We start from the raw sequence: 15,307 nt of genomic DNA on the forward strand, positions 1-15,307 counted from the left end.
CACAATAAACAGAAAAGTTATCAATTAAAGTACTATACAAATTAAATTTTATATACGAACGTAAAAAAAAGCAATTGCTATGTTACCATTCTTATAAAAGAATTCTAACAGTATATAAATATAAAATTTAAATGTATTAAATGAGTTAATGCAAACATTTACTTACCACCTTATAAATAAATTTACATTTGGTTTTCCTGTTTTCCAAAGAAAATTTTTATTAAGAATGGGAATTATTGATATCACGATTTATGTTTGAAAAAAAGGAAGTTGCAAGTAATTTCAATAACTCTTAATTAAAGTTAAATTTTAATTTCAAAAATTGAATAAAATAAAAGATAACAGAAGATTTTTATCTGAATTAAAAATGGTTAATTTAAATGACGCAATTAACTGCGCTAAAAACTGGAATTTAACTGGAACCTTTTACGTTTGTCTCAGAAAAAATCTCTTGACAAAATGACCTAAATAAATGTCAGCAAGAGTCATCCCCTTGGTTCCCTTAAAAGCATCTGTTTTCCTAGAACATCTAGATTATTGCTAGTTTAAGACAACTTAAGGGACATATAGATGGTACTGTAAATATATGACATTTTATAAAAGCACAAAAGAGCCCAGGGTCATAAATAAGATTAAGGCAATTTAAAGAAGCAAAAGGTCATTTTCCCATGGTGTAAAAGGAGATGGCTATTTTTTGAGGAGTCAAATAACTGTGGGTCAACTCTGCGGGTGGTATGAAGGTTTTAACACCTTCATTCCACCCACAGTCAAAAGATGCTTTAAAATATATCTATTGGTCTCAGTGTAGAATGCATTTTTCAGGATGCAAAACAGTGGTACTTATTTAGGTTTTCTAAACACTTGTTATGTTTTTTTATGATGTGTAGCTCTTCTCTTTTCGCAATTTAGTTTTAAATTTTTTTAATAAATTAGAAGTCGTAACATGTAGAAGAAATTGAAACAAAACCGAAGTACTTTTCTTGTGGGGAGGAATTTCTATTTCAATTTGGAAAATAGCTAGTAAATTGCAAAAAAAGGAGTTTCTTTTTCTAAAATTCTCAATTTTTTTTACTTTATTGAAGCGAATGTCAAATTTTCAGAAGGGGTGGCTCACATTATCTGCCATCTCAATTAAATTTCAGAGGAAAATAAAGTTTTCGATTTGGAAAATAGCTTTAAAGTCGAAAATAAGAGTTAAATATAAATTTTACTTGACCTTATGTCTGAATTTCAGAAGAGGTGAAGTATATTCTTCACCCCCTCATTTTAATTTAAGAAGAAAATAAAATTTTCTTTTTGGAAAATAGCTTCAAAGTGTGTTTTTTTTTAAACAATTTTACTAGACTTTATTATTTCAAATGTCTAAATTTCAGGAGATACAAAACACATTTTAGCCCCCCTTACTTTATATCAGAAGAAAATAAAGTTTTCTATCCCCTTACCATGATTTAAGAGAAAATTGAGTTTTCTTTTTGGAAAACATCGTCGAAGTTATGAAGCAAAACAATTTTTTTCTTCTAAAATTTCCAGCTTTTCTTGATTTTATTCTATTAATGTCTAAATTTCAGAAGATGAGAAGCAAATCCAACCTCCTCTCACTTTTATTTCAGAAGAAAATAAAGTTTTCTGTTTGGAAAATAGATTCAAAGATGACATTTTTTTCTGTTACCAATTTTTATTATTTTTGAGCACTTTGAAATTTCAGAAGGGGTGAAACACTATGTTCGCCCCCTCATTACTATTTCGGAAGAAAATAGAGTGAAAATTGGAAATAAAATATTTTTTTCCACTTTTACTTTACTTTTCGAAAAGTCAATAAACACATTAATCGCCCATAACAAAATAAAGTTTCCTACTTTATGTATATCTTCCAAACTGAAGAAGAATAGCTTTTTTTTTCTTCTCTAAAATTACCTATTTTACTAGACTTCGTCTTGGCGAATTACTAAATATCAGAAGAGACAAAGCACATAAATGTTAGAGGAATATATAAAGTTTTCTATTTAAAAAATAGCTTCAAAAAAATTTTTTTTTTAAATTACGGATTTTACTTTATTTTTGTGAGTGTCTAAATTTCAGGAGGGGCGAAACGGATCGTTTGCCCATCACTTAAATTTTAGAGGGGCCCTCTGCCTCCCCCTGGTTGGCACGCCACTGGGTCTGACGCTAGAGTGTAGAAGAAACAACTAAAGTTAACCAGAAGTGTAATAAACAGAAAGTGTTAACAATCAACTACACGCAGCTGTGGCCTTTCCTCTTCTCTACAAAGCGTGTTTGTTCTTTTGAGAAAGGGAAATAATTCGCGAAAAGGTGTTTTACAGTTTTTTACCCTTTCCTTTATGCTATAGTAGGTACGCAATTGCAAAAAAGAAAATGTTCATCAACTCAATCTTAACACAATTTCTTTCCTACATATATATAATTAGAGTACTTTATTTTGTAAAAACATGATGTGGTCTCTTCATATGGGGCCCCCTTAACCGTCGCGGCGTAGTTACGGCCCTGTGCAGGATGTGGATATGGTCGGACATTGAGACATACAAGTCCCTTATGATGTCCAGCGGCCTCTCGTTCCACTGTTGCTGGAAAAAAACACCGCTAAATTTACTAAACATGGTGGCTTCTCAAATTGCCATCCTAAGTAGTTCCAGATATGTTCGTTCGGTGAAAGATCTGGGGGTTGAGTAATGATGGGGGATATTCTGGGGGTATTGTTCTTATTGACACCCTTGTGCTGTGTGTGTAGCCAAGCATTGTGTTGTTGAAAAATGTATCCTAAGGGTCTGGTTTCTTAGGACAAGCGCCTTATCTGGGAGTCAGCGGGACGTCAACGTCCCGCTGACGCCAACAAAATACTGGTTTGTTAGCTCAAAGCCTGGTTTCTCAGAACTAGCGCCTTATCTGGGCGTCAGCGGAAAGTTGACGTAGAGCTGACGCCAAAAAAATACTTTTTTGTTAGCTCAGCGTGAGCAGTCGGTCCAACGCAGACATTATCTCTCATTGCGCATGCGTTAATAACGTAAACAAATATTTATTTTGAATTTGTATAGATTTTGTTTTCGTCGTCCAGTGTTTTAGAGAACAAATAATGACTTTGTCTAAGAAAAAACACATTATAGCTGAGCTAAATGAAGAGTGCTATGTTTAATGAAGAAGCTATGTATAATGTCAAAATCAAAATCTTGGCTGATTTGAATGTGCTGTTGGATGTTGTCCGCCATTGCTTCTGTGGTTAACGTCACGTTGTAATCCAACTGCAGATGAGTTGGACGGCAATTGTAGTTCAAGATGAGCGTTCGATGACGTATACTATCAAACTCACAAATGGACCAATCAGAGGTTAGCGCTGATTTCCAGCGGACGGCGTCCTGTCCTAAGAAACCAGGCCTTAAGAAACCAGGCCTTAAGAGCAACGAGTAGCCGCTGTTCATTTCCGTGATGTTTATCCTATGACGTTGGTTGACATACACATTAGGTCATTCTTCGGAGGCTGTCGTTGTTTTGATAGAGTCGGTCGTTAACGGATGTTTTATTGCATTTCGAGAAATAAAAAAAACTAGTGTAAGCTCATAATTCGCGATCGCAACGAACTATAGGGGGCGTTGTTGTATGAGACTAATACCTGCGATTTCTATATGAACAGTCATTCAGTTACTCTAGAGACGTCGTTAACGTAGCACGTAGCATTGCAACGTTCCTTCTTTATTGTGGCTAATTAAATTTAAAAACGAAAAATGCTTAATATTCTTTCTTATGCAAACGAAAACAAAATGGTATCTCTTTTTATTAGAGAAGGAATATCCAAAACACATCGGAAAAATATTTGTACATTAACAGAAAAAAATATGTATATTCTTATAAGAGTTAAAACCTAATGCCCGAGAAATAGTTTTACTAAATTTAATGATATAACATGAAAGGCCTATTTAAACTTTACATTCTATAGTTTTAAGAATCATATTACTTCAAAAATTAAAATGAACAAAAAGTATACATGAGCCTCATAATTTTATGAAATTTAATTTTGTAAAAAAAGTTTTTTGACAACAATTTTTATCAAAAAATTTCAAGTTTCAATAAAAATCATTATTTAGAAACTTAGAAACGTAAAATAAAGAATGCTGACGAAACAAAAACAAAAAAACAATTCTTTTTTGTCGCCATTTTTAGTGCTTCAAAAATTCGTCTTTGGGATTTGCCAAAAACAAAACAAGATGCAATTGTACTTTTTTAGGAGGGAAATATTTTACCGAAAAAACGAAAATGTACCAATTCCCACAACATAAAACTTTATCTTGGTAAACGTACGTTTTGGAAATGTTATTTCATTTGGAATCTTATTTATCATAGTTCATATGACGATATGATTGTTTTGAATCTATGCTAAACTATATATCGGCTCATTTTCCACCGAAATCCGATTGACTATTTTGATTTTAAATAAAGTGTTTTATTTTATGAATTGTCGCAAAAATTTTAAGTGTAGATTAGCGGCACTGAAAAACCGCCAAATTTGTAGCGGCGGTGGCGTTAATACGTAAGTACCGAATTTTTATTCCATACTTCTCTGAATCATATTACTTCAAACATTGGAATATACAAGAAGTATACATAAACACATAATGTTATACCATTTAATTTTTCAAAAAAAGTATTTTGAGAACAATTTTTATCAAAAAATTATAAACTAAAAAACGGAAAATAAAGAATTCTTAGGATAAAAAAACGATTTTAAGAATTCTTTACATTGAAATAAAAACTTTCATACTGTTTCTTTTTTTATTATTCTTATAGTTCTTAATCAGACGCAAAAAACCATTCTGTAGAGAACCATCATCAAATGAAAAAAAAAAATATTTACAGGCAAATTTTTTATTGTAAAAATCAGTGCACTTACCTGATTTATAATTCCCGGAGAATTCCAAAATGATAAGTTCCTTGTTTAAAAACTTTATTCTCAAGTTTATCCCTTCATTACTTTTAGATAACATACTACACAGCAAAATTTTATAATCTATCTTATTATATAAGACGCTAATACGTACGTATGTATGTATGTATGTATCAATAAAACCGATGATATTTCTTTTCTCGCGCTGGCAACAGTTTTCATTTTTAATTGATTGGATTCGGCGCGCAAGAGCACGTAGTGAGCATCATATGGCTAATCCATGTTATATAAAACGCTAATACGTTTTAATTGATAGGCTTCGGCGCGCAAGAGCACGTAGTGAGCAAAATTAAGGTTTAGAATTGCTTCGGAGAAATTTGAATTGTTAACCATGACTTAAACAAAAAGTTTTATTTTAACTGATAAATACTATATTATAATTTTAACTTTTTCTATGACTCTACTCATTTTCTTACTCTTTGTTTTTTATACATTTTATATTTTTGTGATAAAATAAAGAACTTATAGTTGTTCTGCTTCTGAACACTGATGAAAACGCAAAATGATGGGCTTCATCAACAATCTAAAATATATACATTTATTTTACAAATTCCATATTAGGGTGGCGCCATTCAGAGAATTAAAAATACAAAATTATCTTTAGCGAAGCCGATTCTTTACATCCGGCGTTCAGTGGCAGACTACTATTTCATATTGTTTTACAACACATGGCTTTAGCCCTTTTGTGGGAAAGACTTTAAAACAAAACTTACAACAGTTACTTTTCTCAACAACTGAAATTTAGAATAGTGTGATTAAGAAAAATATGTGAACTGTTTGCAATTTCAAATTAATATTGAAATGTACAGGTTTAGAATTTTCTACAGTGAAAAGTTTTCGGAACTTCAGTGTTCGAAAAAGTATACAAAAGCTAGACGTTAAGAACGTATCCAATGAGCGAGTAAAGCGAGCATCGGATTGCGAAGCCATCCGAAATGAACTGCGAAAGCAGTTCCGGGGTTGGCGAGCACCAGCGAGCAGGGGGCGAAGCCTCCTAGTTGATATGAATTTGAATATGTAGCTAAAAACAGAATAGCTGAATTCTAGTTGAACTTATTCTTTCAAAACTAAAAAATACTTACCAAGAAAACGATTAAAATTAATTAAGAATCAGCACAAATGGCACTATTTCAAGTAACTTGGATAATTTTTTATTGCTGTTTTCCGAATTATATGGATACAAAAATATATACTATTCTATAACGAAGAAGAATATGTTATAACTATTACAATTCTGTATGTTCTGAATTCATATTTATTCACTGGAATGACGAAAGCAATGTTGACTTCACTTTAATTCGTAAAGAATTGAAGACAGAAGAAATGCATTTTACCTTAATACACACATCTGTAACAGTATCCGAAATCGGAAGTCATCAGTTGCAAGTTTGTTGATAATAGAAATTAAAATTATTGAGGAATTTTTCTTCAAATGTTTGGCGTGTTCTGTTCCTGAAAGATTTACTAATATTCTGGAGATTTTTTTCAAGTTCTTAGGCCTTTTCCTTAGGGAAATTTTGTTTCTTATTTGCTGCTAAAAAATGGGGTCTGATTCAGTCAATGATTTTGATGGAACTAAATGAAAACGTGATAAATTAATGTCTGATATTTACAGGCTCCCGCTAGACGGCGTACTCGATCGTTGCGATCGCGAATTAAAAATATTCCTCTCAGCACGTCAAATTTCAATTCTGTATTTAAATTTCCATGGCTTAATGAGCGGCATGCGTGGTATTTTTTTAATTTCATGTTAACAGTTCTGGAAATGGTTTATTGAATGTCAGTTTTGTTTCATCGTACTCTCAGTGAATTTTTCTACATATCTTCCTGATTTCAAATTTCGAAGTCTCACAGTTTCTCCACAGCAAACCAAAAGTATACCCTGAAATTGAAAACCCGCAACAACAGCAACAGCATTCACGATTTTTTAAAATAGAGAGAAATTATTAAATTATTTATTATATCTATTATTGTGAGCTGGATATGAATAATTTGAAAGCACTTTTAAACTTCACAAAATTATCTTTATTATTTTAAACATTTTCAAATGAACTTTTTATTACGAAAAAAAAAATAAAAACTGGTAATTTAATGATTGCCTTTTTTAAAAACTAATGCAATCATAATTTCAGAAATATATTTGTTGAATAAATATATATACTTTGATCTGTATTTCTGAGAACTGAAGGGTTAGCCAACACTATGAATTGTAAATTTAGTTTAATTTCGAATTTCTTATATTTATTTTCAAAAAATATACATAAAATCGTTGGAAAGATTTACGTTTACGCAACATCAAAAAAAGTTGTTTAATTTCGAATTTCTTACATTTATTTTCAAAAAATATGCATGAAATTGTTGGAAAGATTTGCGTTTACGCAACATCTGCAAAAGTTGTTTAATTTCGAATTTCTTACATTTATTTTCAAAAAATATACATGAAATCGTTGGAAAGATTTCCGTTTACGCAACATCTGCAAAAGTTGTTTAATTTCGAATTTCTTACATTTATTTTCAAAAAATATACATGAAATCGTTGGAAAGATTTACGTTTACGCAACATCAACAAAAGTTGTTTAATTTCAAATTTCTTACATTTATTTTCAAAAAATATATACATGAAATCGCTGGAAAGATTTGCGTTTACGCAACATCAACAAAAGTTGTTTAATTTTGAATTTCTTACATTTATTTTCAAATATATACATGAAATCGTTGGAAAGATTTGCGTTTACGCAACATCTACAAAAGTTGTTTAATTTCGAATTTCTTACATTTATTTTCAAAAAATATACATGAAATCGTTGGAAAGATTTGCGTTTACGCAACATCAACAAAAAATTGCATAAAAATTCATTAATTTGTCTGCGCTAACGTTGTTACACTATTCGTCCCTAAGAACTTAATAATCGGCAGCTATATGATTACGAAATACGTCTAATGCTTATAACCATAAAATTAAGAAAGGTAGCGATCTTAATTTATTTCTAGATCCATAGCTGCTAACTAGTAGCATTATACAAGTGGCAGTGAAATAGGAATTTATTCTTTTTTATCTTATAAAATGTGTTAAATTTTTCAAGCAATATCCAAAAATTTCTCTTTCGCGGAGAAAAAAGCGTAATTTTTCACTAAAATTTCAAAATTTTAAGTGCGATACAGAAACAAAAGATTTATTCCAATTAAAAAAAATATTTTATTCCTTTTCACTAAACCCCACAAAGAAGACTTTTCGAAAAATTAAAACAGTTTGGAAAGCATAATACTTTTAAAAATATTAGGTAAGTCCATAAATGCATCGTGCTTAAATTCAAATGTTTTATTTAAAAATACTGTCGAATTTCTAATTAATTTTGATATGTATGTTTAGCAATTAAAATTGTTAAATGAAAATCAAAATGAAATTTCATAACCATAACTTGAGTCGATTGGAAAAATTGAAAATAATTCTTCCATAGGAAATTTAATTCTCGCTTAAAGAGAGAAAAACAGTTTCGTAGTATTTCGGGAAAGATTGAAGATAAGCCTATAAAGAAAATCAAACAAAGATTTTGTCAAAATTCTTTTTAAAAAAGTAAAGAATTGTTGAGATTTTAAAAACAGGAGTTTTCCCAAAACTGCTAAACTTGTGTCTTAAAAAGTCAATGTAGCAACAGCAAAAATAATAATAATAGTAATAATAATTCACAGAAAGTGATTAAACTTGTGAGTAAATTGAACGAAGAAGTCTTTCCTCAAAATTAAAACACAATTGGAATCATTATACATTTCAAAACATTAGGAAAGTCCAATAAATGCAGATTGTTCAAATTTAAATGTTTTAATTCAAAACACTGTCGAATTTTCAATTAATTTTGATACGCTTGTTTAGCAATTAAATTTATTAAATGAAAATTAAAATGAAATTTTATAACCATAACTTAAGTCAATTTTGAAAATTGGAAATAATCCTTCCATTTGAAATTTAATTCCCGTTTAAAGAGAGAAAAAAATCTTGTAATATTTTGCAAAAGAATAAAGATAAATATATAAAAAAATCAAACAACGATATTGTAAATATTTTTTTAAAAAATAAAGGATTGTTAACATTTAAAAAACGTGAGTTTTCTCAAAACTGCTAAACTTGTGTCTTAAAAAGTCAATGCAGCAAAAAAAATTTTCAGAGAAAGTGATTACACTTGTGAGCGAATTGTTTTTCTTACCAAACACGAGGTCTCTTACGCGTGACTAGGCTTTACCCAACAATAGTAAGCACACGTTTAGTGCTGCATTCGACGTAACTATCTTTTACCCATCCAGCCGGAATCTGTCGCCACAGACGACATAACAATAACAGAACAGGATATTTCATAAACAATTCAATGCAGCAGACGTTTATTTACACAAACAAATGTAAATAAAATATGTAAAATGCATATTTTTAGAGAATTCTACAAAAAAAATCGTAAATAAGGATACAAAGAAAGTGTTTGATTTCTCAAAGAGGAATTGTCACCTTTCAATCAGTACACGTGAGGGCGTTTAACTTGATGACTGTAATGTTATACATGGGAGAAAGTGTTAAGAGAAGCAATTTGTGTCAAAATTATTTCATCAAGCTGCTGATAAGATCTCAAAGCAAATGACGAGGATCTATATAAAAGCGTAAATCAATACCTCATCAAGGAAAGATCTTAGATCTAATCAAACTACTTAAATTATCGCTAAATATACTCCGCAATTTACACTTCTTTAATATTCCATTTCATCGGATTCTAAAATCGAACGGAGATGATGGCTTTCAAGATCCTGATTGTTTCTTTCGTGTTTATTTTTGGAAGCGTGAATATGTCTCCGTTTGCCCCTCGAACAATAGAACCTGATGAAAATGAAATCAGGGACTTGTTTTACATGAGTAAGCAAGAAGAGCTGTTTTTGGAAGAAAATTCTGTCGATAATACCGTTGTCGAGAAAGTAAAAACACGAATTTTGAAAGGTCTCAATATGACAGAACCACCGAGAACTTTTCAACCCATTCCTCCACTTCTGCATTTTATTCCACAAAATAATTCGTGGTCTGGTTTTATCAAAAGCAAGACTGCATCTAAAACCAGTGAAAATGGGATGAGTGAGTTCTTCTTATCAGAACTTGGTGAGTTAAAACTTTCATCTGAATTTGTTTTAAAATTTTAATTTCATTTTTTTAATCCTTTGACGCAAATGGGATGCCGATGTTCCTTGCCTACATACATTAATTTTCTTAATTTCTTCGCTTTTCTCTCGTTTCATTTTGTCTTTTTTGTAGTTTATATATATATATAGCTTTATCCTAGTTGCAAGCAAAAATATATTTTAAGTAATAAAAAACAGTCTAATAGTTACTTAAAAATATGTGAGATTATCGGAATTATATTTGTGCTGAAATATAAAATACAAAAGAAGTAGTTTCAATTTTTTTTTCATCAATATTCAAATATTTATCAACAATTGATTTCTGCAAAGTCAATAAATTTCAATGATAAATAACTGTTTCTCATAGACTTAAATAAGTACAAATTTAAAAAATTATTGTTTGTAAATGTGCCGAAAAAGATTTGAGTTTTTACACAGAAAAAAAGCGCCGTTATTTCCTGCTGTATTTCAAACCCATGATTATTTTAAAATGCAAAATATAATATTTTTCATTTAGTTTGACCTAATACAAAAGAATGAAAAAAGCATGCAAAATATGCTTTATAAAATTTATGCGTCAAAGGGTTAGTTGTAAAATGATTGAAATAATTAAGCTTTTAAAATATCCAAAATTTTAACTGAGGTGTTGAAATACAAATTTTTTTATTTCTGAATGGTATTTATAGGATAGTTTATTAATTTAAGAATGCAGTTATACAATTCATAATAATCAAATATATCATATTCATTTAGGACATTCTGGCCGATGTGCCATGCAGCGGTAGCATTACCGTATCATTTTCTTACTCGGTCTTCATACTGTCCTAGTCTCCATAATATTAATTAAATTATTTTTGGAAGAACTTAAGCTACTACTACAATAAATTTGTAATAATAAATACTTACTATTAACTTGATTAATCAAATAATATGTAATTTCATGGATCACTTGAATTATAACGAAATTATTAGAGCACCGATCATCCGGACCAATCGGGACCTAACCCTATCCGGATAATTGGAAAACTTTAAGAAACGGCTATGAGAATGTTTTTAAGTAACTTAGGTTTGGCAATTGTGGTAGTGCCTATTGTAGCATATTACAAATGGCGCGTTTAAAAGCTTTATTTTTTTAAAAATTTTATAAGGAACTACATTCGACCCATCTTGAAACTTGGGACAAAAGAAGCCGTTTTTCCTCCCCTTTCTGATATTAAAAAAGGAAAATAAATAAATAAAAGAAGAAGAAGGTGGGGAAAACACAGTCCTTGAACGATCCGGACAATTAGACAATCCGGTAAATCAGCGTTCTGAAAATCGACGCTCTACTGAAAATCTTCTAAATTTTACGAAACCCAGGTGAAAACTTCTTGATTCGCAGTTAAATTAAAAAATTTTAGCGCATTTCTGGAAAAACTGAGTAATTATAAAAGCATCGAAAATGTGTTTTGTCACTTTTTGGTCTTTAACACTAGAAAGACTGAAATACCTCTATTGCCCAAAAGCAGTCAAAATGACTGCATTGTGAAAGAATAACTAATGTGTAAAGAAATTTGTTTAAAATTAATTTTTAATATTTTTTATATTATTTACAGTTTATAACAAATTATTAATAAATATTAACAATAAAAAATTTACTTCACTTGAAAAGAAAATATTAATTTATGCATTATTATTTGTGTATTTTTTGCAAATGAAAAAGCAGTTAAAAAGCAGTCAGAATGACTTCCTTTTGGCAACCTAGTGTTAAATAATTTGCAAAATATTTCCATCGTCGTTTAAATATTAAACTGGCTTTTACACTTTTTTTCATGATTAAGGAAACCTTAAACACCTCTTAGAAAATAGATACTATTATTCATGATTTTATTTGCGCACATCAGAAATAAAGTTCTTAAATCTGAGGATTTCTTATTTTATTTTCAGTAGAATATTTAATGAATTAAAATATCAGTTTACCCTCTCCCGAAAAAAAGGTTCGCTGGTATTTTCATTTAAACGACGACGTACTTTTCTCTCAATTTACAAGCTTCTAACAAACTTTTTTTCATTTTTTGATTCCAGTTCCAAACACGTGCTTTGACCAAAACGTTGTCCGTTGCATCAGATTCCAAATAGATTTGAAAGGCGTGAAAATTGTTGGTAAAACGGCTGAAATATGGCTGTACAAAAGAGAAGGCATCCGACAATTTACGATAAGCCAATTAAATAAGGATTCAACAATCAGAGAGAAATTTAAAGTCACCGATTTATCAAAATTGGCAAAATGGATAAGATTAGATGCTACAGTACTTTTAAATTCGGACGTTCTAGACCTTGAAGTTTCAGCACTAGCTCTTCCAATAGAGACAGGAAAAGACAAAAATCCTGTTTTAATAGTAAAAAATAGCAAAACGCCACAACGAAACAAACGATCGCCAAATCTCTGCGAAGACGGAGCAACACATTGCTGCTTGAAAGATTACCACATATCCTTCAAAGACATTGGATGGGATAGCTGGATTATTGAGCCAAGTGGATATAAAGCAAACATTTGCAAAGGATCGTGTGAAAATCGAATGGACATGGCGGAAAACAACCATTCTTCGATCATGATCACCCTGCTGTCCAAAGGCAAGATAAAAATACCTGATGAAATTAAAAATAGCATCCACTGTAGTCCAAAAGAGTTTAAAGCATTGCCCATTATCTATATCGCTGAATCAGGGATAAAAATTATTACTAATCTACCTAATATGACTGTAACACATTGTGCTTGTCGCTAATGCTCTTATTATCAGTATTATTTCCATGATCAGTAAGATTTAATGACAAAAACCATCGATTTTTCGAATTATTGTAATAAATCATTATCCTTCTGTTACTTTATACTAATTTAAAATAATAATTGCAGTTTTTAAAGGAAAAGAACATTAGTTTCATTTTTCCCAGAACTACTTTGTTTAGTCAATTATAGTCAGAAAAGAATCAAATTTTTCTTTAAAATAAGAAAAACACTCTTTAAAATAAGTTTATTTTAATTTTAAATGCAATATTTTCTTTTTTTTTTTAATTATTTAATTTCAGTTTTAACAAATTATTAAGCATTTTTTGTCTTATTTTTCATTTATATAATCAAATTATTATGCAACTAATCTTAAAATTTTACACATTATTTGTGCATTATAAGATCAAATTTGCTTACAAAAGGAATATTCACAATGGTTACTTTTTAATTATGTACGCGACAATAAACCAAAATGGCCTATTGTCCCGATCTCTAAATGCAATACTAATTTTTGAGTATATCTTTAAGAAAATTATCATTTATCTCAGGAGGATATTAGATAAAACTGGAAAGAATCTTAATAAGTACAATAAAATAAAGATAATTGGTCATGAAACACTATAATAACGGTATTACTAATTTGGTTTTGAATTCTATCAAACGATATCTTTCAAAATCAGTAGCAAACGATATTTTTTTCAAAGATGAAATTCGAATTCCATGAAGAATTGAAATATAAGATATTTCAACCCACCGCTCTTCAAAGAATCTATTTATGACTGTGATATTGTCTGTTTAACTATTTGTATTTCATATATATTTCTCAAGATGGTGTATATATTTAGCTATTTGTTATTCATAGGTTATTCTCAAGATGGTGTACATATTTAGCTATTTGTATTTCATAGGCCTGTCTCAATGTGGTTCATAAAGTTTAAGTATTGTTGTTATTTAAATGAGTAAACCAACTGGAGTTTTCTTTAAAAAAAATTAAAACAATTTAACAAAAAAAAAATTTTTCGAAAAATATAGACTTTATATATATGATAGACCAAATTTAAAACATGATTGCTCTAAAATTGCTTTAAGATAAGCAAAATAAACCTTATAAATGCAATTTTAAACTAAACTTTCATTGCAAAGGACAAGAAAATGTAATTATTTATTTGAATTTTTTTCTTCTTTTAACGGCCAGAAACTTTAAAATAAGTTAGAATGTGGTTTATTGTTACATAAACAAATGTTCATATTATTCTGATAACAATAATAATATAAATTAATAGTAAGTGAAGGGCCGCAAGCCTTTCACATATTATTTGTTTGATTTTATACTTTAAGACACTTTGGTTTCATAATTTTGCATAGTTTAAATCATATACTTTTTTCTCTATAAAATTAAAAAATTGGAGTATATAACTTAAAAATTATTTCATATTTTTTACATGTGAAGTTGAATATTGTACATCATTGCAAATAATTTATAATAATAAAGAAATATTCATACTAAAACTAAACTTGTTGAAACAACATAAAGATAAAAATTTTATTTTCTGTAAAATTATTCATCCAGTTTATTGGAACTATTCATTGATATGCAAAAAAATAGCGTCTCTACTTAGTGTGCAAAAACTAGTTAGTAATCTAACAGAAACAATTTAGGATTACCTATCGCATTATACATGTGTGTGTTATGATTTGTCATTTGTATTTCATCTTTATTTATGTAATTTCTTTATATTGCATTCAGACTTTATTTCTTACATTTTTAGACCCCAACAGTGTGTGTAATATTTAATTATTATAGGATAATAGTGTTTTGATTTGAAAAAATTCCTTAACTAATAAAAAGTATTAATAAATTCATGTCATTAAAAATTTAGCATTTAACATAATAATGCTCAACATAATTTTTTTTAATGAAAATATTAACATACCTAAAATTTAAGAAGATTTTTTTTCAAATTGTTGTGAAGGATATTAAATTAACAACATTTATATTTTTTATTATTATCATTTATTATAATATTTCATTAGGAAAATTTTAACATTAACATATAACGTGTAAGCACTTAGTGCGGGAGAAGTTAAAATAATTAAATAATAAATTTTAAATGTATTTCATCTTAAAGAACATATTTTTAAAAGTAGGAGAACATGGGGTTAAATCAGTATTATATGGTATTTATGTGAGAAAATTTTCATTTGCAAAATATATAATTGAAAGTGATAGTTAATGCTTGTTTTAAACTGTATAAAATTACATAGCTTTGTTGTGTGTCTTATGTATAATTAATATTGTAATCAGTAAAGCTATTTATCATCGATTGCTGAATTAACAATAAATGCTTTCAGTTTTCCTTGTCTATATCATCTTTCTTATATTTCTTCTTTTATACTTTTTTTTAGCCCTAGGAATGAATATATTACATTAAAAATCG

General features: G+C 29.2%; 1 protein-coding gene across 1 annotated transcript; it reads left to right on the plus strand.

The window, feature by feature from the left end:
* Positions 1 to 9,613: 9,613 nt before the first annotated feature.
* On the plus strand, positions 9,614 to 14,646 carry LOC107441106 (protein dawdle). Its single transcript, XM_016054258.4, has 2 exons — positions 9,614 to 10,082; positions 12,167 to 14,646. The coding sequence occupies exons 1-2, from the start codon at positions 9,722 to 9,724 to the stop codon at positions 12,865 to 12,867; spliced, it is 1,062 nt and encodes a 353-aa protein (XP_015909744.1). The 5' UTR covers positions 9,614 to 9,721; the 3' UTR covers positions 12,868 to 14,646.
* The last annotated feature ends 661 nt before the right edge of the window (positions 14,647 to 15,307 follow it).

This window comes from Parasteatoda tepidariorum, chromosome 4 (genome assembly GCF_982258835.1).
Source record: "Parasteatoda tepidariorum strain Cologne lab strain chromosome 4, Ptep-v5.0, whole genome shotgun sequence".
In the NCBI taxonomy this organism is placed as follows: Eukaryota; Metazoa; Arthropoda; class Arachnida; order Araneae; family Theridiidae; genus Parasteatoda; species Parasteatoda tepidariorum.

What these genes read in the sequence shown, in the direction of transcription:
- LOC107441106 (XM_016054258.4), top strand. Translation starts at nt 9,722, where the DNA reads ATGATGGCTTTCAAGATCCTGATTGTTTCTTTCGTGTTTATTTTTGGA. An exon ending in GTTCTTCTTATCAGAACTTG is followed by an intron (nt 10,083 to 12,166) that starts GTGAGTTAAAAC and finishes TTTTGATTCCAG; the next exon opens with TTCCAAACACGTGCTTTGAC.